Here is a 23,095-nt window from a genome sequence, read left to right as displayed (position 1 = left end):
TCTACTGCCATTCATTCACATTAGACTGGGTTGGATTTCTCCCTGTCCAATATGGCTGCCATTCATTCACATTAGACTGGGTGGGATTTCTCCCTGTCCAATATGGCTGCCATTCATTCACATTAGACTGGGTTAGACTGGGATTTCTCCCTGTCCAATATGGGATTTAGACTGGGTTGGATTTCTCCCTGTCCAATATGGCTGCCATTCATTCACATTAGACTGGTTTGGATTACTCTCTGACCAATATGGCTACCATTCATTCACATTAGACTGGGTTGGATTTCTCCCTGTCCAATATGGCTGCCATTCATTCACATTAGACTGGGTTGGATTTCTCCCTGTCCAATATGGCTGCCATTCATTCACATTAGACTGGTTGGGATTTCTCCATGTCCAATATGGCTGCCATTCATTCACATTAGACTGGGTGGGATTTCTCCCTGTCCAATATGGCTGCCATTTTCACCCCATTCTGAAACTTTTAGGGTTTATGACATCACCCCTCTAGTAATTTAATAGGATCTCTATGGTGTTTGAATTCAGTAATACAACGCATTCAATCATAGGTTCCATCAGGGGCGGACTGGGACCAGAAAACGGCCCTGTCATATCTAACACATCGGACAATGTTTTTCCTTGAGGCCCCCTGGGCTAAAAATCGACCAGCCCATCTTGCATTTGCCCAAAATGCCATATGGCCAGTCCACCCCTGGTTGATTTAATGTGGATATTGGGTATGGAGAATGAGAGAGATGTCTCCCAGCCATCCTCACCTTAATGCAGTGTGACAGCAGAGTGAAACGATCCATCTCTCTTCATGAGATTCACATTTATAGGACTTCCAGCTGTAATTCTAAATAAGCTCTCTCCCCTGATTAATACTGCTGACGTACAGCTCCGGTGTTGCCATGTACTCCAATCACCCCTTTCCACTGTGATGCGATGCTGATGCAGTTTCCATGGCAACCCCTGCTGCAATGGAGGGAGTCCAGGTTGGGCAGTGTCTCTCCTGGGGGTGGGTATATGTACGTCACTCAGTCGCCACAGCAACCTCTCCACAACACCAACCGAAAGCTTTGAGTGTGCGTGTGTCGTTTAGACAGTGTAACACGATACTGCTCCTGCATCCTGTACTCTGACATTGATTCTTCTAGTATTGACCGTCTCAACCCGACTCAGTTTAATAGTACAGCTAAGATGAAATGCTTCTCCCTCCCTCCCTCCTCCCTCTCTCTGCTTTCACTACAGTATAAATCTCATTCTATTGTTGTGGTGCGGTGTAGCCCTGTATATCGGCTCCTTTGCCATGCACCAGGGCTGTATTCATAAGGCATCAAACGTAACCAAGATAGATTGAAACAAGGAGGGGCTCCCTGAGCATGTCCAATAAGAAAAGCTAGTTTCGTGTTTCATTGTAAACTGTTTTTCTACAGTGTGACTTAATAAATATGAGCCACCATCCAGTGACCTTCATCTCGGCTGCTGAGCTAAAGTCTTATTGATAGTGGGCTCACGTAGGCTGAAAATCCAGTCTCTAAATCTCCACAGAAACACATGCTGCAGGGCCTTGTTATTTAACACAAAATACAGGGCCTTGTTGTTTAACACATGCTGCAGGACCTTGTTGTTTAACACAAAATACAGGGCCTTGTTGTTTAACACATGCTGCAGGACCTTGTTGTTTAACACATGCTGCAGGACCTTGTTGTTTAACACAAAATACAGGGCCTTGTTATTTAACACATGCTACAGGGCCTTGTTGTTTAGCACATGCTACAGGACCTTGTTGTATAACACATGCTACAGGGCCTTGTTGTTTAGCACATGCTACAGGACCTTGTTGTATAACACATACTACAGGGCCTTGTTGTTTATCACAAGCTACATGGCCTTGTTGTTTAACACATGCTACAGGGCCTTGTTGTTTACCACATGCCACAGGTGCATCCTGTTTCCATTGATCATCCTTGAGATGTTTCTACAACTTGATTGGAGTCCATCAGTGTTAAATTCAATTGATTGGACATGATTTGGAAAGGCAGACACCTGTCTATATAAGGTCCCACAGTTGACAGTGCATGTCAGAGCAAAAACAAAGCCATGAGGTTGAAGGAATTGTCCGTAGAACTCCGAGACAGGATTGTGTTGAGGCACAGATCTGGGGGAGGGTACCAAAAAATGTCTGCAGCATTGAAGATCCCCAAGAACACAGTGGCCTCCATCATTCTTAAATGGAAGAAGTTTGCAACCAACAAGACCTTCCTAGAGCTGGCCGTCTGGCCAAACTGAGCAATCGGGGGAGAAGTGCCTTGGTCAGGGAGGTGACCAAGAACCTGATGGTCACTCTGGCAGAGCTCCAGAGGTCCTCTGTGGACAACCATCTCTGCAGCAATCCACCAATCAGGCCTTTATGGTTGAGTTGTCAGACGGAAGCCACTGCTCAGTAAAATGCACGACAGCCCACCTAAAGGACTCTCAGACCATAAGAAACAAGATTCTCAGGTCTGATGAAACCAAGATTGAACTCTTTGACCTGAATGCCAAGTGTCACTTCTGGGGATGTTTTTCAGCTGCAGGGACTGGAAGACTAGTCAGGATCGAGGGAAAGATGAACAGAGCGAAGTACAGAGAGATCCTTGATGAAAACCTGTCTCCAGAGCACTCAGGACCTCAGACTGGGGTGAAGGTTCACCTTCCAACTGGACAATGACCCTAAGCACACAGCCAAGACAACACAGGAGTGGCTTGGGGACAAGTCTCTGAATGTCCTTGAGTGGCCCAGCCAGAGCCCAGACTTGAACCCGATCGAACATCTCTGGAGAGACCTGAAAATAGCTGTGCAGCGTCGCTCCCCATCCAACCTGACAGAGCTTGAGAGGATCTGTAGAGAACAATAGGAGAAACTCCCCAAATACAGACCACTGTAGATACTGTTCTCTGAGGTGAACGCTCCACGTAGGCCTGAGTACCAAGCTGCTTGGTAATGGAGGAACCCTGGGGGAAGAAGGGACAGAGGAGAGCGACCGAGAGCCTGTTCTGTTCTATACAATAGATTTCACCATAGATCTTAACAGGCCGAAGAGTGTGCGTGTGTGTGTATGTGTGTGTGTGTGTGTGTGTCTCAGGGTTACCATTAACATTTTAATTTACCGGACATTTGAGAAATTGACCGGACCCATATGGGTGCGTAGCATGACTAGGGTGTTCACCCACGGTGCTCAGAATGACAGAAATCACATTTAGAATGTGGTAATTCATAGTAACAGAACATGCAAGTCGAGGATGCAACGATGTGTAGTCCTTACCAAATTCTAATGTGCACATTGACCATGTTAGAATAACTGTCCATATTTACTTTACAGTTACCCAAATACAGGTGTGTCGAGCTTGTAGCGTCATACTCCAGTCTGCTTCAACAAAGTACTGAGTAAAGGGTCTGAATAATTAATTATGTAAATCTGATATTTCCACTTTTTATTTTTTTATACATTTGCAAACATTTCTAAAACCCTGTTTTTGCTTGTCATTAAGGGGTATTGTGTTTAGATTGATGAGGTAAAAAAACAATTAAATCAATTTTAGAATATGGCTGTAACGTAACAAAATGTGGAAAAAGTCAAGGGGTCTGAATAAATTCTGAACGCACTGTAAGTGATGAACGTGGCAGGAAATGATGGGGACTGGTAATTTCATTTGAGGCAGATGCAAGTGATTTCAGTCAGAGATTTACAGATTGTTCTTTGCAGAGCTAGAACATAATATCAGACATCAATCTAGTTTTTTTTGGAGGTGCTGATTTGATCATTTGAGCTCAGTTAGGCTGTTTACAAATCATAAACTACAGTAACAAGTCCTGCCTTTAACAACTATTTGCAAAAGGCCGGGTCCAGGCCAGGTCTAGGCCGGGTCCAGGCCGGGTCTAGGCCGGGTGCAGGCCGGGTTACTCTAAGGCACATTGTGATAACTGCTGATATCAAAAGGGATTTACAGATTCATGTCACTAACTTCCTCCCACCCTCTCTCTCTCCCCTCCCTCTCTCCCCCTCCCTCTCTCCCTGTACCTTGTCTCCCCCTCCCCCTCCCTCTCTCCCTGTACTTGTCTACCCCAGGACCTCTGCCCCAGCGGGCATCTCCGTCTCCCTGGCCCAGCGTGCCCGCTACGCCACCTACTTTGACGTGGCAGTCCTGCGCTGCCTGCTGCAGCCCCACTGGACGGAGGAGGGGGTGCACTGGGCCCTCATGTTCTACCTGCAGCGCCTGCGTCAGATCCTGGAGGAGCGCCCGGAACGCCCGCCGGAGCCACTGGTCCCGCCCCTGCCCCGCCCTCGCAGCAGCTCCATGGTGGCCACCGCCCCCTCTCTCGTCAACACCCACAAGACTCAGGTGGGTTATAACCATTGTGTTTATGTTAATCATTAGTTAATACCACAGTATTATATGGTGTTATAACTACAGTACTGTAAAGCCATAAGACACAGGTAATACTAGTACTAGTATAAGTAGTAGTATTTGTAGTAATACAACAGTTAAATGCCCTATATAGTATGCCCTATATAGTATAGTAGAATTAAGCAATATGGCCCGCGGGGGTGTGGTATATGGCCAATATACCACGGCTACGGGCTGTTCTTATGCATGACGCAACGTGGAGTGCCTGGATACAGCCCTTCGCCGTGTTATATTGGCCATATATCACAAACCCTCGAGGTGCCTTACTGCTTTTCTAAACTAATTATCAACGTAATTAGACCAGTAAAAACAAATGTTTAGTCATATCCCTGGTATACGGTCTGATATACCACGGCTTTCAGCCAATCAGCATTCAGGACTTGAACCACCCAGTTTATAATCCCTATATAGTATAATGCCTTATATAGTAGCTCTTATTACAGTATTATCAAGTGGTTCAGGTTTTCCCATAGTTATGCCATCTTAAATACTGAATATGAACAAAGTTGACTGTCTCTGTGCAGTAAAACGTCCTATTGCTACACTATATCTCTGATTGACACCTGTCATTCACTCTTGACCCCTGTGCTCTCTACCCATATAAGGACATGAGTCTGAAATGTAATGAGGAGGATAAGTCCCTCAGCTCAGAGACCTTCTCTAAGGTGTCCCTGACCAACCTGCGCAGACAGGCTGTACCCGACCTTTCCTCTGACCTGGGGATGAACCTCTTTAAAAAGGTGAGATGCATGGAGATACATGTACAAGTTCTCAAATCTGCCTTTATTATATTATTTTTCTATTCGTCTCTCTGTTTCTCTCTCTCTCTCCTTTTTCTCTGTCTCTGTCTTTCTCTCTCTCTCTGTCTTTCTCTCTCTCTCTGTCTTTCTCTCTCTCTCTGTCTCTCTCTCTCTTTCTCTGTCTTTCTCTCTCTCTCTCTCTGGGTATTGGGCCCTCTCTCCTCACATCTATCATTGTCTTCTTTGTCTTTGTAAATCATTTCAAACATTTGGCCTACATTTTCCCTCCCTTTTATTCATTTGACCTTTTAATATGTTTTCGACCTCTCAACCAATGTACCATTATACGCAGCTGACTCTTGCTAGGTGGAAACAAAACCCTGCTGTAGTTAGAACATTTAGAATGAATGTGTTTGTTTTGTGTCTCCTCCTACCGACCGTGGTACAGTTCAAGAACCGGCGGGAGGACCGTGAGCGTAAGGGCTCCATCCCGTTCCACCACACGGGCAAGAAGCGCCAGCGCCGCATGGGTGTGCCCTTCCTGCTCCACGAGGACCACCTGGATGTGTCCCCCACCCGATCCACCTTCTCCTTCGCCAGCTTCTCTGGCGACGACCGGCGGGCGCTGGAGCGCGGGGGCTGGCAGGCTACCATCATGGGTACCATACCAGATCTGGGTTCAAACACTTTTTGAAATTCTTTGAAACATGTTTAAGCGTTAGTTTGAGCGCTTGCTTTAGCCTGCCTGGAGTGCCAGATGGGCGTGGTTTGCAGCTTTGCAACTTTTCTATTGGTTCCATGGCACCAGGCAAACTCAAGCCCAGATAAAATATTTGAAATGATTTCTAATAGTATTTGAACCCAGGTCTGTATATGACCAACACTTCTCACTCACTGTTTTATCTCTCTGTCTTTCTGCTGATAGATCATCTCTATCTCTATCAATAGATTGTACTATTCACGTCTATCCATCTATTGATATATCTATTTTATATCAATAGGAACTTAAAAAGTACAGGGAAAATGACTGGCTCTCGTTAGCTGAGTCAGAGGAGTTAGTCCCCTGGCTCTCATTAGCTGAGTCAGAGGAGTTAGTCCCCTGGCTCTCATTAGCTGAGTCAGAGGAGTTAGTCCCTTGGCTCTCATTAGCTGAGTCAGAGGAGTTAGTCCCCTGTCTCTCATTAGCTGAGTCAGAGGAGTTAGTCCCCTGGCTCTCATTAGCTGAGTCAGAGGAGTTAGTCCCCTGTCTCTCATTAGCTGAGCTCTCAGAGTCAGAGGAGTTAGTCCCCTGGCTCTCATTAGCTGAGTCAGAGGAGTTAGTCCCCTGGCTCTCATTAGCTGAGTCAGAGGTTAGTCCCCTGGCTCTCATTAGCTGAGTCAGAGGAGTTAGTCCCCTGGCTCTCATTAGCTGAGTCAGAGGAGTTAGTCCCCTGGCTCTCATTAGCTGAGTCAGAGGAGTTAGTCCCCTGGCTCTCATTAGCTGAGTCAGAGGAGTTAGTCCCCTGGCTCTCATTAGCTGAGTCAGAGGAGTTAGTCCCCTGGCTCTCATTAGCTGAGTCAGAGGAGTTAGTCCCCTGACTCTCATTAGCTGAGTTAAAAAAAAATGTTTCACCAGGTAGGCTAGTTGAGAACAAGTTCTCATTTACAACTGCGACCTGGCCAAGATAAAGCAAAGCAGTGTGACAGAAACAACAACACAGAGTTAAACATGGAATAAACAAGCATACAGTCTATAACACAATAGAAAAAAAATTAAGTCTATATACAGTGGGTGCAAATGGCATGAGGACAACAGACCCTCCGATTTGACACACTGAACTCTGTCTGCGAAGTAGTTGGTGAACCAGGTGAGGCAGTCATTTGAGAAACCAAGTCAGAGGAGTTAGTCACCCAACAGCAGCTGAACTGGGTCAGCCTCATTAACTTAATGTTTGTCTGGTTGTTAGGAAAGGTTGTTGCTTCTAATGTTTTGCAAAAGGTGCACAGAAAAAGGGACTTTCTCATTCGAATGTAACCATTATTAAAAGCCCTATACTTTTAGCCCTACTTTCTTAATGAACAGATGTGGGTTAACTGGTACAGTAGGATGTGGTATGCATTGTTTTGTGGCAATAACAGTGAGCTTATTTGGCTATTAGGCAGTCTTAAAAGGCAGGGAAGAGGAACGTGAGTTTGGTTGTGTGAATGAGTGTGTGTTTGGTTGTAATGCTGCGTGCCGGTGTCTTTCACTCAGAGTGTTTGTTGGTGTTTTAGGTAAATTGACGCGGCGAGGGAGCACAGACACGGCTGCAGACACAGACAACCTGAGTGCTAAACACTCACACTCCCATCACTCCCTGCTCAGAGACATGCCAGACCACTCCAACAGCCACGGAGACAACACCGTTCACGCCAAGGGGGAGGGTAAGAATCTATACACACACACCACCGTTCACGCCAAGGGGGAGGGTCAGAGTCTATACACCCACAACACCGTTCACGCCAAGGGGAGGGTAAGAGAGTCCATACACCCATATTCTGTCATCACCCACAGTTATGAACTGAACACCTTCAATGATATATCCATCCATCTATCTATCACTCCATCCATCCACTCATCCATCACTCCATCATCCATCCATCCCTTTATCCATCAATCCTTCCATCCCTCCCTCCATCCATCTATTCATCCATTCAAAATATACATTTTCTCTAAAAATGTCTCCACCCCCTCACCTCCTCTCCTCCCACCCCTCCGCCCCCAGTGCGTTCACAGATCTCCACCATCACCATGGCGACGTTCAACACCACAGTAGCGTCCTTCAACGTGGGCTATGCCGACTTCTTCACCGAGCACATGAAAAAGCTGTGTAACCCTGTACCCATCCCAGAGATGCCCCACGAGACGCTGGCGTGCGCCAACCTGCCCCGGAGCTTCACCGACTCGTGTATCAACTACTCGTGCCTGGAGGAGGGAGACAACATCGAGGGCACCAACAACTTCATCCTGAAGAATGGCATGCTGGACCTTACGGTGAGGGGCAGTGATTAAGAGTGTCACCTGTTGGTCTGAGGTCTCTGACAGGGTTTCTGTACTGGAGGAATAACCAGGTTCACTATATATCACAACTCCAGTAGGATGGCTCACACTACCATGGCATTACTGAACCATTGGGCTGTATTTACTATGTAGTCATTTAGAAAACGCTCTTATCCAGAAGCGACTAACAGTTAGTGCATTCATCGTTAAGGTAGCTAGGTGAGACAACCACATATCACAGTCAAGTAAATGTCCTGCCTGGTTCCTGCCTGGTTCCTGCCTGGTTCCTGCCTGGACAACACTTGGGGAGGAATTCGTAGGGAAGCTTGGAGAATGTTGGATGGATGGTGTGATGGATGGATGGTGTGATGGATGGTGTGATGGATGGATGGTGTGATGGATGGTGTGATGGATGGTGTGATGGATGGTGTGATGGATGGTGTGATGGATGGATGGTGTGATGGATGGTGTGATGGATGGATGGTGTGATGGATGGATGCACTTCATTTGAATGTGTCCAACCCCTGACACTGACCCCTCTGTCTCCCTTTGTCTCCCCGTCTACCCCTCCCAGGCCATCCTGCGGGCGGTCTACGCCGTGCTGACCCACGACATCAGCTCACGGATCTGTGACGTGTCGCTCAACATCATCGACTGCCTGCTGCAGCTGGGGGTAGTGCCGGGCATGGGAAAGAAGCTCTCCAAGCCCGACGACAAGGAGAACGATGAGACACGCCTCCCGAAGGAGGGGGCCAATCAGAGCCTGAGCGGCACCCAAGGGGGCGTGTCTGGAGGGTGCAGCGGGGCGGCACCAGGAGGAGGGGGTGGAGGAGGAGGAGGAGGGGGGGATGGAGGAGGAGGTGGAGGAAGTGGAGGAGGGAGCGGAGGAGGGAGTGGAGGAGGAAGCAAGGACGACATGAAGAACAATAAGGAGAAAGACAGCAAGGTGGGTGTGAGAATACGTCTATGAGTTTTCAACTCTTACATTTATCTCAAATCAAATCAAAGTTTATTTGTCTTGTGCACTGAATACAACAGGTGTAGACCTTGTGTTTACTTACAGGCTCTAAACAATAGTGCAAAAAAGGTATTAGGTGAACAATAGGTAGGTAAAGAAATAAAACAACAGTAAAAAGATATACATCTTGTAACGGATCTCATTTTACATGCCCGTACAGAAACAGGAAAACATCGCCGCACACTTCTAGTCAGATGGAAATTTCTTTCATTAAGGATGAGCTTTCGGCCAGTCGACCTTCACCAGAGCCTGTCTGCACAAACAATAGTGGTACAGAAGGCCACAGAGAGATAATGACCTGTATATTAGATAGAACAGAGCGTATTATAGATGTCACTCTACTAGAACAAAACACAAAATAAAACATGATGAGTAATATGGCCATAACCTGTCAACTTGTGTGAATGTTATATGTAGCATGTAATACCCTATGCCTTCTGTTTAACTCCAAGGAGGACGGCTCTTCACTGAGTACCCACAGGCTGGCTCTTACCATGCTGATCAAGATGGTCAAGTCTCTGGGTTGTGCCTACGGCTGTGGGGAGGGCCACAGAGGACTCTCAGGGGACCGGCTCCGCATGCAGGTCAGACAACTCACAGATTGCCCCTTTAACAAAATTGAATTAAATTAACTTTATTTAGTTATATATTTATATTTTCACTCAGGTAAAAACCTATTTCACAAGAGAGAGACCTGGTCCAAGAAACAGTAGCATTTGACAACATAGGACCTGTTGGATTTTTTAGGGGCTTTTATCAGAGTGAATGGAAACCATCATCCATTTTGGCTCCGGTTGAGATAACTGTTTGAATCTGAGACATCCTCCATTTTGGCTCTGGTTGAGATAGCTGTTTGAATCTGAGACATCCTCCATTTTGGCTCCGGTTGAGATAACTGTTTGAATCTGAGACATCCTCCATTTTGGCTCCGGTTGAGATAACTGTTTGAATCTGAGACATCCTCCATTTTGGATCTACTGTTCCCCTTGTTCCCCATACAGGCCCAGAACTGCCTGACCAACCTGTACAAGCTGGACAAGCTGCAGTTCCGTCAGACCATGAGGGACTACGTCAACAAGGACTCACTCAACAACATTGTGGACTTCTTGCACGCACTCCTGGGCTTCTGCATGGAGCCCATCACCAACAGTAAGTGTTTGTGAGGCATGCGCCGAGTGTGTGTGTGTTGCTATGGAGCCACGGCTAACCACACACATCGGCCTCACACACCCCTCTCAACCTCTCTGATGGTAGGACTGATGAAGTCACGCTATGCAACTCACCCAATCAGCCTCCACTGACATCACACAATTCACTGATCACTCTTGTTTGTCCATGCAGAGGGGTTTGTATTATTCTCCAAAATCATCAAATGTTTCAAATAAAAGATTTCATCGTAAAGTATTTAGAAATGCTATGGGTTTAATCAGGTGAATTGGTGAGTTGACTTCTCTAAAACTAAGTCATATATTGTGTAATTCATTCTAATCTATCACAACAATCAAATCACACTAAACATTTAAAATAATGAATGTATATAATCACATTCTTATAGCAATCATTCAAATGTAATGTCCAGCAGAGTTTCAATCTCCAGATTAAAAACAAACAGTAGACAATGAGATTGACAGACGACTAATACTTAAAGTATCTTCTACCATAATCCAGTCCACTCTGCTTCACGATGCTGAATCTGACCTCACTCATACCTCCACGCATCCCAGAACGCTCAATGTTTACCCACCGGCTGTCTCTCTGTTTCTGTGTCTGTTCTGTCACGCTCCTCCCTCCACTCATCTGTCCTGCCTTCCCTCCCTCCCTCTGTCCCGCCCCCATCCACCTAAACAAGCCATGTTCCCCTCCTCCCTCCACTCATCTGTCCTGCCTTCCCTCCCTCTGTCCCGCCCCCATCCACCTAAACAAGCGGTGTTCCCCTCCTCCCTCCACTCACTCATCCACTCTGTACACTTGCCAATCCGATGCTGTGTGGTGCTCATCACATCTCTATCTATGGCATTATGGCTCAACATGAATTAAATACCGTAATGACTGTAATATCATAGCTCTATTTTTTGGTCAGTGAAATGACCACTTGATTTTCTGATTGAACTGTATCATTGGCAAGTTACTGAACTGATGGGGGCTTTATTAACGAAAGTGCACGGGTCACCCCTTTTAGGTTCTTTATTGTAAGTCAGTTAAGTGGTGTGAGTCTGTGTGTGTGTGTGTGTGTGTGTACTGTATGTTCCCCTACGTCCGGTGGTGTGGGGGTGCCGTGTACTTTTTGTACACGTACATGTGTGTGCTGCTGGCCTGAACATCATCAACTTGTGTACCGCATCTCTTCTCTTGCAGAGTACGGCAGTGCAGGTGAGAGGTCCAGGAGGGTGAAAAAAAGAACCATCGGTAGATACACTAATATCTAAATGAACTGCCCCGATCAGATCACCATTCCTTCTAGGCACTGCTCCCATTTCTGCACACCCTCACTCTTGTCTAAAGTGGCAATCTATCAAATCTATCTAATCTATTAATCTATCAAATCTATTTATCTTTCAAATCTATTCATCTATTTATCTATCAAATCTATTCATCTATTTATCAAATCTATCTAATTTATTAATCTATCAAATCTATCTAATCTATGTATCTATATATCTAATCTATTTATCTATCTATCTAATCTATCTATATATCTAATCTATGTATCTATATATCTATTTATCTATATATCTAATCTAGCTATCTATATATCTAATAATACTTTCCCCCAAAGTATTTAGGAAAAAAAGTATTTAGGAATCAATTAATTCAATTAATTATATCAAGTTAATTACATTATTTAGACCGATGGTTGAATCTAGAACCACCTGCTCTGATATCTATGGTGACAAATCCAATTTTGAATCAATCAAGTTGGGAATCAATTAAGTTGATTCTATTAAATTCAATACAATAAACAAGTCAATTAAGTTGACATCTTTAGAGATGTCGTTCCCCTCTGACGTTGCTACAGATCGTAGATCAGATCCTTGACTCTAGCAGGCCTTAGTCACGTGCATGTATCCTTATCGGAACCCTGATCCCTTTTCAGTTTGCTTCTCATCCATGCTTATGATTTTGTGCCCTCTGTCCCCTGTCCCCCTGTCCTTGTCCCCTTGCCTCTGTACCCTTCCCTTTTCTTTGAGTTTATTTCAGCCCAATTGTTTTATACAGTAACCTAGGTAAGTGTCCATTTTGTACCCATTTTCTACTGCTCTGACCTGTATCACCCCTGTGCAATGTTTGGTCTCTCCCGCCTCCACCTTGCTCAAAGATAAGGCCGGGTTCGGGAACAACTTCACCACGGGGGACAACAAGTCACTGGCCCAGAACATGGAGGCAGTGGTGGTGGGCTGCATGTTCAAGTCTCTGATCACTCGCTGTGCCTCCACCACGCACGAGCTGCACAGCCCTGAGAACCTGGTGAGCATGTCTCTATATCTCTCTCTCTCTCCCTCTCTCTTTGTCTCTCTGTCTCTCTCTGTCTCTGTCTCTCTCTGTCTCTCTCTGTCTCTCTCTCTCTCTCTCTCTGTCTCTCTCTGTCTCTCTCTGTCTCTGTCTCTCTCTCTCTCTCTCTCTCTCTGTCTCTCTCTCTCTGTCTCTGTCTCTCTCTGTCTCTCTCTCTGTCTCTGTCTCTCTCTCTCACTCTGTCTCTCTCTCACTCTCTCTCCCTCTCTCTGTCTCTCTCTCTCTCTCTCTCTCTCTGTCACTCTCTCTCTCACTCTGTCTTTCTCTCACTGTCACGCACACACACACACACACACACACACACACACGCACACACACACACACACACACACACACACACACACACTCTCTCTCTCTGTCTTATAGCCATTTCCCCGTCTGGTTGTTGTTCAGTAGGGCACGCCGTAGCAAAGCGTTTTGCAACAGAACACATCTACTGTCGCCTACACAGAAGACATGCTGGTAGTGAGTGTGTTCAACAATCACATCAATGACGACGCGGTGTGTCCTGTTCAATTATTAAAGGGTCATTCTGCTACGTGTGGTAATAGACTCCTAATGAATTATGAATGCTGTCTCTGACGAGCTGTGCACTAATGAACAATTTGTCTAAACCACATTCTGGAATAATAAATTGTCTACCAAGTGGCATTCATAAAGTAAATATGCATAAACAAATGTACAATTTCTGAGCATCTTCATGTCTTGTACACCCTATCTAAGACAGCATGCTTATATTCACACCATCTTTTCCATTATTGTGTTTTTTAACTTACTCACCTGGAAGTAACTATAAAATCACTATGCCAGAGTGTGTAAGGCTCACTGCTGTTTCTGCATTCAGACCACAGAATCATATATATATTCTGCATAGTGCTCTTGTAATACACTCTCACCATTGCATTTCCAGTAGTTTTCATCCCTGCTCTCAGTCCAAAGCAAGAGATTTGGCATGGTGGCACCTCTGTGGAGCAGGCAAACATGGTGGGAGCTCTGTGGAGCAGGATAACATGGTGGCAGCTCTGTGGAGCAGGGTAACATGGTGGCAGCTCTGTGGAGCAGGTTAACATGGTGGCATGGTGGCAGCTCTGTGGATCAGGGTAACATGGTGGCAGCTCTGTGGAGCAGGGTAGCATGGGGGCAGCTCTGTGGAGCAGGGTAGCATGGGGGCAGCTCTGTGGAGCAGGGTAGCATGGTGGCATGGTGGCAGCTCTGTGGTTCAGGATAACATGGTGGCAGATCTGTGGAGCAGGGTAACATGGTGGCAGCTCTGTGGAGCAGGGTAACATGGTGGCAGCTCTGGAGCAGGGTAACACGGTGGCAGCTCTGTGGAGCAGGGTAACATGGTGGTATCTCTGTGGAGCAGGGTAACATGGTGGCATCTCTGTGGAGCAGGGTAACATGGTGGCAGCTCTGTGGAGCAGGGTAACATGGTGGCAGCTCTGTAAGGCGGGGTGACATGGTAGCAGCTCTGTGGAGCTGGGTAACATGGTAGCATGGTGGCAGCTCTGTGGAGCAGGGTTACATGGTGGTATCTCTGTGGAGCAGGGTAACATGGTGGCATCTCTGTGGAGCAGGGTAACATGGTGGCAGCTCTGTGGAGCAGGGTAGCATGGGGGCAGCTCTGTGGAGCAGGGTAGCATGGGGGCAGCTCTGTGGAGCAGGGTAGCATGGTGGCATGGTGGCAGCTCTGTGGTTCAGGGTAACATGGTGGCAGATCTGTGGAGCAGGGTAACATGGTGGCAGCTCTGTGGAGCAGGGTAACATGGTGGCAGCTCTGGAGCAGGGTAACACGGTGGCAGCTCTGTCGAGCAGGGTAACATGGTGGTATCTCTGTGGAGCAGGGTAACATGGTGGCATCTCTGTGGAGCAGGGTAACATGGTGGCAGCTCTGTGGAGCAGGGTAACATGGTGGCAGCTCTGTAAGGCGGGGTGACATGGTAGCAGCTCTGTGGAGCTGGGTAACATGGTAGTATGGTGGCAGCTCTGTGGAGCAGGGTAACATGGTGGTATCTCTGTGGAGCAGGGTAACATGGTGGCATCTCTGTGGAGCAGGGTAACATGGTGGCAGCTCTGTGGAGCAGGGTAACATGGTGGCAGCTCTGTAAGGCGGGGTGACATGGTAGCAGCTCTGTGGAGCTGGGTAACATGGTAGCATGGTGGTAGCTCTGTGGAGCAGGGTACATGGTGGCAGCTCTGGCAGGGTAACACGGTGGTATGGTGGCAGCTCTGTGGAGCAGGGTAACACGGTGGTATGGTGGCAGCTCTGTGGAGCAGGGTAACATGGTGGCAGCTCTGTGGAGCAGGGTAACATGGTGGCAGCTCTGTAAGGCGGGGTGACATGGTAGCAGCTCTGTGGAGCTGGGTAACATGGTAGCATGGTGGCAGCTCTGTGGAGCAGGGTAACATGGTGGCAGCTCTGTGGAGCAGGGTAACATGGTGGCATCTCTGTGGAGCAGGGTAACATGGTGGCATCTTTGTGGAGCAGGGTAACATGGTGGCAGCTCTGTGGAGCAGGGTAACATGGTGGCAGATCTGTGGAGCAGGGTAGCATGGTGGCATGGTGGCAGCTCTGTGGTTCAGGATAACATGGTGGCAGATCTGTGGAGCAGGGTAACATGGTGGCAGCTCTGTGGAGCAGGGTAACATGGTGGCAGCTCTGGAGCAGGGTAACACGGTGGCAGCTCTGTGGAGCAGGGTAACATGGTGGTATCTCTGTGGAGCAGGGTAACATGGTGGCATCTCTGTGGAGCAGGGTAACATGGTGGCAGCTCTGTGGAGCAGGGTAACATGGTGGCAGCTCTGTAAGGCGGGGTGACATGGTAGCAGCTCTGTGGAGCTGGGTAACATGGTAGTATGGTGGCAGCTCTGTGGAGCAGGGTAACATGGTGGTATCTCTGTGGAGCAGGGTAACATGGTGGCATCTCTGTGGAGCAGGGTAACATGGTGGCAGCTCTGTGGAGCAGGGTAACATGGTGGCAGCTCTGTAAGGCGGGGTGACATGGTAGCAGCTCTGTGGAGCTGGGTAACATGGTAGCATGGTGGTAGCTCTGTGGAGCAGGGTAACATGGTGGCAGCTCTGTGGAGCAGGGTAACACGGTGGTATGGTGGCAGCTCTGTGGAGCAGGCAAACATGGTGGCAGCTCTGTGGAGCAGGGTAACATGGTGGCTGCTCTGTAAGGTGGGGTGACATGGTAGCAGCTCTGTGGAGCTGGGTAACATGGTAGCATGGTGGCAGCTCTGTGGAGCAGGGTAACATGGTGGCAGCTCTGTGGAGCAGGGTAACACGGTGGTATGGTGGCAGCTCTGTGGAGCAGGCAAACATGGTGGCAGCTCTGTGGAGCAGGCAAACATGGTGGCAGCTCTGTGGAGCAGGGTAACATGGTGGCAGCTCTGTGCAGCAGGGTAACACGGTGGTATGGTAGCAGCTCTGTGGAGCAGGATAACATGGTGGTATGGTGGCAGCTCTGTGGAGCAGGATAACATGGTGGCAGCTCTGTGGAGTATGGTAAAATGGCTGCATTGGGCTCTGTAGCAGCTGTCTGGTGCAGGGTAACATACAGAAGGCTTCAGGGACCACTTGATGGCTGACACTGTAGTATACTGACTCACTGCAGTACTGTGTGGCAACACTGTCCTCTCACTACTGACTAGCTGACTGAGAACCCACACACACACAATTACACACCCCACAATGACATCACTGAGGTCAGCTCATTGTTGGTTTTTGAATGGGGTCTAAATATACTTTTCCTTCCTTCCTTCCTTCCTTCCTTCCTTCCTTCCTTCCTTCCTTCCTTCCTTCCTTCCTTCCTTCCTTCCTTCCTTCCTTCCTTCCTTCCTTCCTTCCTTCCTCTCTCTATCTCTTTTCTCTCTCTCTCTCTCTCTCGTAGACGCACACACACTCTCTCGCTCACACACACACACACACACACACACACTTACACACACACATACAAGCAATTGATGTGTTTGATGAGAATTACTTAGTCATTGTGTTGTCTGTCTGTCTGTCTGTCTGTCTGTCTGTCTGTCTGTCTGTCTGTCTGTCTGTCTGTCTGTCTGTCTGTCTGTCTGTCTGTCTGTCTGTCTGTCCTCTCTCTCATCTCCCCACCCCCCATCCAGGGTCTGTACTGTGACATCCGCCAGCTGGTGCAGTTCATCAAGGAGTCCCATGGCAACGTGTTCCGCAGGGTGGCACTGAGCGCGCTCCTGGACTCGGCCGAGAAAGTGGCCACCACCAAGAAGCCAGAGGAGAAGGAGGAGCCTATCACCAAACCTACAGCATCCAGGAGGTAGTCCACAGAACAAGGACCTCCCACTGGTTGAATCCACGTTATTTCCATGTCATTTCAACCAAACAAATCTACGTGATGACGTTGAATCAACGTGGAAAACTGTTTGGATTTTGCAAAAGGTCATCAACATCAGGCCATTTAGTCTTTTTTTCACCCAACGTTTTCGTTGATTTCACTTTGAATTCACGTTAGTTGACATCTCAAACAAATGTAAATCAAACTGAATGTTGAACTGACGTATATGCCCAGTGGGTTGGCACCATACATATAGAACAACCAATCACAGACATGTAAAAACAGCAGGGATATCTGTACGTTGAGGGTGGTCGTGCAGATGGAGTGAACCCTGTCTTGTCCTACTGGTACTGACTCTGTTGATCACTTCTTCATTGAGGACAGATGTACTACGACTGTGATATGTGGTCTCATCAAGCTATTTCACCATCAATCCACTAACTATACATTTGACATTTTAGTCATTTAGCAGACGCGGTTATCCATTGCAATTTACAGAAGCAATTAGGGTTAAGTGCATTGCTGAAGGGCACATGGACAGGAATTAGAATCCGCAACCTTTTGGATACTGGCCTAACGCTTTTAACCTCTAGGCTACCTGCGGGCTGGATAAGACAATCTGCTTATTGACTCACATGTAAATGTTAGGCAATCTGAAAAGGAGCACAGTATTTATCCTAGGTGTTGTCCAGGCGGGGTGCTAAAAAGGCCCCAAACCAACATCCTGTGCCTGAAAGGTTTCGATAGGGGAAGGATAGTGAAAACACTGTAGGGGTGATGGAATGTTTCCAGACGGCTACTCCATGCAACAAAGCCTTAGTTGCTACTATTGGGGTCTAACCTGTCCTGGGTGGTTCTGACTATACTGGAGCCTTGTCAGGAACAATTAGTTCTGTGTGTCCTTTGTGCAGGTCAGAGGCAGGTGTGTCTGGGGAAAAGGGAGGGCAGCCGTCCACCGCTGCAGACGAGTGCCGCAGCTGCATATCCAGCCGCCCCCCCCAGACACCAGAGCAGTGAGTACCCCCTCTTCACACACACACACACACACACACACATACATACACACACGATCTTGTACACGTTCAAAATCCTATTTTCCCCAACCTTAACCCAAAAACTTAACCCTAATCCTATCTCCAGCTACTAACCCTAAGCCTAAAACTAACCCTAGCTCATAATCCTAAAACTAACCCTAGCTCCTAACCCTAAAACAAACCCTAGCTCCTAACCCTAAAACTAACCCTAGCTCCTAACCCTTAATGTAATTCTAACCCTAACACTAATTATAATTTTTAACCCCCTAGAAATAGCATTTGACCTGTAGGGACCAACAGAATGTCCCCAGTTGTCAATTTTTTTGTTTACTTTTCTTGTGGGGACTTCTGGTCCCTACAAGAATAGTTAAACACACACACACACACACAATCACAGATAGACACATATACAGTACCAGTCAAAAGTTTGGACACACTCACTCATTCCAGGTTTTTCTTTATTTTTACTATTTTCTACATTTTCTACAAGAGTATGCAAAGCTGTCATCGAGGCAAAGGGTGGCTACTTTGAAGAACATATATTTTGATTTGTTTAACACTTGTTTAACACTTTGATTAACACTAACACTTGTTTAACAACTACATGATTCCATATGTGTTATTTCATAGTTTTGATGTCTTCACTATTATTCTACAATGTATACAATAGTAAAAATAAAGAAAAACCCTTAAACGAGTAGGTGTGTCCAAACCTTTGACTGGTACTGTGCATGAATATACGCCCCACAAAATGTATGTTTGATGAGAACTATTTAGTCATTGTGTTCACTGTCTGTCTGTCTGTCTGTCTGTCTGTCTGTCTGTCTGTCTGTCTGTCTGTCTGTCTGTCTGTCTGTCTGTCTGTCTGTCTGTCTGTCTGTCTCTCTGTCTCTCTTTCTCTCTTTCTCTCTCTACCTCCATCCCTGTTTCTCTCCCCAGTGATGAACAGATTCCAGGGGCTCTGCTGGGCAAGAAGGACTTCTGGAGGAAGATGTTCAAGTCACAGAGTGCTGCCAGCGACACCAGCAGCCTATCAGAGCAGGACACGTCGGAGTGCACCACCGCCCACTCGGGCACCACCACGGACCGACGCACCCGCTCACGCTCCCGACGCATCTCCCTGCGCAAGAAGCTCAAGCTGCCCATCGGTAGGTGGCAGTGCCCCCCACAGTACCACAGTGCCACCCTGTGTCCATCTATAGAAATTATGATTAATTCTAGTGATGTCATCCTCTAAGGGTCATGACGGGCCTGATGGGAATTTTTTCCGGTAAACTTTCCAAATGTCAACAAAACAAAATACGCTAGACAGGGTGGGATGTTTTTGTCACGCTAGACAGGGTGGGATGTTTTTGTCACGCTAGACAGGGTGGGATGTTTTTGTCGGTAAAATGAAATATGCGAGAAGTGTCGGTGGAAACGCTATTATGCGCAAATATTGATATAATAACCATACTATTGAAGTAAACTTGGAGTCACACGATGACATGTGTGACATTCTCCCACGACGACTAGTTGGGAAAGCAAGCAGTTTATTAGGTTACAGATGAAATAAGTTATGATGAACTTCACAGGGTGGTGAATGTGCACTCTGATGAGCTTGATGCTCCTTTCCACTAAATATCGAGGGTCTTATTTTGGTGACATGATCATCAACGCTTGGCTGTCTTTTGACAATTAAAAATAATCTTGCTCTTTTGTTCATAATAATCTCATCATGTAGGCTATATGTGCGCACATGTGCCAATACAATAGTGGGCTCATAACGCAAGACTTTTTGTGAAAACCATCAGTAGATTTGAAAATGCGATGGAAACTCATTTAACTTGTATTTTTTATTCGGTACACAAGAATGACGAAGCGAAAACAGGTTTTTGGAAATGTTTGTACATTTATTAAAAATTAAAAACTTAAATACCTTATTTACATAAGTATTCAGACCCTTTGCTCTGAGACTCGAAATTGAGCTCAGTTGAATCCTGTTTCCATTGATCATCCTTCAGATGAAGTCTCTGTGGTAAAGTCCACATGTGGTAATTACAATTGATTGGACATGATTTGGAAAGGCACACACCTGTCTATATAACATAGTTGACAGTGTATGTCAGAGCAAAAACCAAGCCATGAGGTCAAAGGAATTGTCCGAAGAGCACCGAGACAGGATTGTGTCGAGGCATAGATCTGGTTAAGGGTACCAAAACATTTCTACAGCATTGAAGGTCCCCAAGAACACAGTGGCCTCCATCAATCTTAAATGGAAGAAGTTTGGAACCACCAAGAGCTCCAGAGTTCCTCTGTGGAGATGGGAGAACCTTCCAGAAGGACAACCATCTCTGCAGCACTCCACCAATCATGACTTTATGGTAGAGTGGCCAGACGGAAGCCACTCCTCAGTAAAAGGCACATGACAGCCCACTTGGAGTTTGCCAAAAGGCACCTAAAGGACTCTCAGAACATGAGAAACAAGATTCTCAAACAAGATTCTCAAAGCGTCACGCCTGGAGGAAACTAGGCACCTCTCATCACCTGGCCAATACCATCCCTACGGTGAAGCATAGTGGTGGCAGCATCAAGCTGTGGGGATGTTTTTCAGTGACATGGACTGGGAGACTATTCAGAATCAAGGGAAAGATGAACGGAGCAAATTACAGAAAGATCCTTGATGAAAACTTGCTCCAGAGTGCAAATTCCAACAGGACAACGACCAGCAAAGACAACGCAAGAGTGGCTTGGGACAAGTCTCTGAATGTCCTTGAGTGGCCCAGCCAGAGCCTGGACTTAAACCCGATCAAGCTTGTCAAGCTTGTAGCATCATACTTAAGACTCAAGGCTGTATAGCTGCTAAATGTGCTTCAACAAAGTATTGAGTAAAGGGTCTGGAAAGCCCATAAAATTGTCAGTGACTCCAGTCACCCAAGTTATAGACTGTTTTCTTTGCTACCGCATGGCAAGCAGTACCGGAGCACCAAGTTTAGGACCAAAAGGCTCCTCAACAGCTTCTACCCCCAAGCTATAAGACTGCTGAACAATTAATAAAATCGCCACCGGACTATATACATTGACCCCCTCCCTTTAGTACACAGCTGCTACTCGTTGTTTATTATCTATGCATAGTCACTTCACCCCTACAGTGGCTTGCGAAAGTATTCACCCCTCTCGGCATTTTTCCTATTTTGTTGCCCTGGAATTAAAATAGATTTTTGGGGGGTTTGTATCATTTGATTTACACAACATGCCTACCACTTTGAAGATGCTAAATATTTTTTATTGTGAAACAAACAGTAAATAAGACAAAAAACTGAACTTGAGCGTGCATAACTATTCATCCCCCCCAAGGTCAATACTTTGTAGAGCCACCTTTTGCAGCAATTACAGCTGCAAGTCTCTTGGGGTATTTCTCTATAAGCTTGGCACATCTAGCCTCTGGGATTTTTGCCCATTCTTCAAGGCAAAACTGCTCCAGCTCCTTCAAGTTGGATGGGTTCCGCTGGTGTACAGCACTCTTTAAATCATACCACAGATTTTCAATTGGATTGGGGTCTGGGCTTTGACTAGACCATTTCAAGACATTTAAATGTTTCCCCTTAAACCACTTGAGTGTTGCTTTAGCAGTATGTTTAAGGTCATTGTCCTGCTGGAAGGTGAACCTCTGTCCCAGTCTCAACTCTCTGGAAGACTGAAACAGGTTCCCCTCAAGAATGTCCCTGTGTTTAGCATCATCCATGATTCCTTCAATTCTGACCAGTTTCCCAGTCCCTGCCAATGAAAAACATCTCCACATCATGATGCTGCCACCACCGTGCTTCACTGTGGGGATGGTATTCACAGGGTGATGAGAGTTGTTGGGTATGCGCCAGACATAGCGTTTTCCTTGTAGACCAGAAGGCTGACCAGAGTACCTTCTACCATCTGTTTGGGGAGTCTCCCACATGCCTTTTGGCGAACACCAAACATGTTTGCTTATTTTTTTCTTTAAGTAATGGCTTTTTTCTGGACACTCTTCTGTAAAGCCCAGCTCTGTGGAGTGCACTGCTTAAAGTTGTCTTATGGACAGATACTCCAATAGGTGCATGTTACAAAAAAAGTTTGATTTGATTTAAATACTTATGTAAATGCACTGTATCTGATGGGAAATCGGGCATATTGGACCAATTGTTTGTATGCAGATTTTTGAATATTCGCATGAAAATCTGTCGCCAATTGGATAGAAACCTAACTACTGACACGATGTATGATTGATTGAAAATACAACTTTGTCACTGGATCATTAGTGTCGTGATGAACTCGTAGCTGCATCTCTCTAACTTTGTGTTACTAAGTACAGGGTTTGCGTGTAGGCAAATGTCATGTTTCTGTATGCTAACTTCATGCTTCTGTAGGCTAACGTCATGTTTCTGTAGGCTAACGTCATGTTTCTGTAGGCTAACATCATGTTTCTGTAGGCTAACATCATGTTTCTGTAGGCTAACGTCATGTTTCTGTAGGCTAACGTCATGTTTCTGTACGCTAACCTCATGTTTCTGTAGGTTAACATGTTTCTGTAGGCTAACATCATGTTTCTGTAGGCTAACATCATGTTTCTGTAGTCATGTTTCTGGCTAACATCATGTTTCTGTAGGCTAACATCATGTTTCTGTAGGCTAACATCATGTTTCTGTAGGCTAACGTCATGTTTCTGTAGGCTAACATCATGTTTCTGTAGGCTAACATCATGTTTCTGTAGGCTAACATCATGTTTCTGTAGGCTAACATCATGTTTCTGTAGTCTAACATCATGTTTCTGTAGTCTAACATCATGTCTCTGTAGTCTAACATCATGTTTCTGTAGTCTAACATCATGTTTCTGTAGGCTAACGTCATGTTTCTGTAGGCTAACATCATGTTTCTGTAGGCTAACATCATGTTTCTGTAGTCTAACGTCATGTTTCTGTAGGCTAACATGTTTCTGTAGTCTAACATCATGTCTCTGTAGGCTAACATGTTTCTGTAGTCTAACATCATGTCTCTGT

At 46.3% G+C, this 23,095-nt stretch overlaps 1 protein-coding gene across 1 annotated transcript in view; it reads left to right on the top strand.

The window, feature by feature from the left end:
- Positions 1–23,095, top strand: part of LOC112239191 (protein unc-80 homolog) — a 91,258-nt gene that overhangs the window by 9,495 nt on the left and 58,668 nt on the right. The window contains exons 8-19 of the mRNA XM_042326225.1: positions 4,113–4,386; positions 5,058–5,192; positions 5,641–5,851; positions 7,446–7,595; positions 7,937–8,205; positions 8,786–9,157; positions 9,682–9,813; positions 10,231–10,378; positions 12,546–12,694; positions 16,865–17,034; positions 17,964–18,065; positions 19,026–19,234. Of these exons, the coding sequence (XP_042182159.1) occupies positions 4,113–4,386; positions 5,058–5,192; positions 5,641–5,851; positions 7,446–7,595; positions 7,937–8,205; positions 8,786–9,157; positions 9,682–9,813; positions 10,231–10,378; positions 12,546–12,694; positions 16,865–17,034; positions 17,964–18,065; positions 19,026–19,234 (2,321 nt within the window). The remainder of the gene's footprint in view (positions 1–4,112; positions 4,387–5,057; positions 5,193–5,640; positions 5,852–7,445; positions 7,596–7,936; positions 8,206–8,785; positions 9,158–9,681; positions 9,814–10,230; positions 10,379–12,545; positions 12,695–16,864; positions 17,035–17,963; positions 18,066–19,025; positions 19,235–23,095) is intronic.

This window comes from Oncorhynchus tshawytscha, linkage group LG08 (assembly GCF_018296145.1).
Source record: "Oncorhynchus tshawytscha isolate Ot180627B linkage group LG08, Otsh_v2.0, whole genome shotgun sequence".
In the NCBI taxonomy this organism is placed as follows: Eukaryota; Metazoa; Chordata; class Actinopteri; order Salmoniformes; family Salmonidae; genus Oncorhynchus; species Oncorhynchus tshawytscha.
This window is presented reverse-complemented; position numbering and strand designations above follow the sequence as displayed.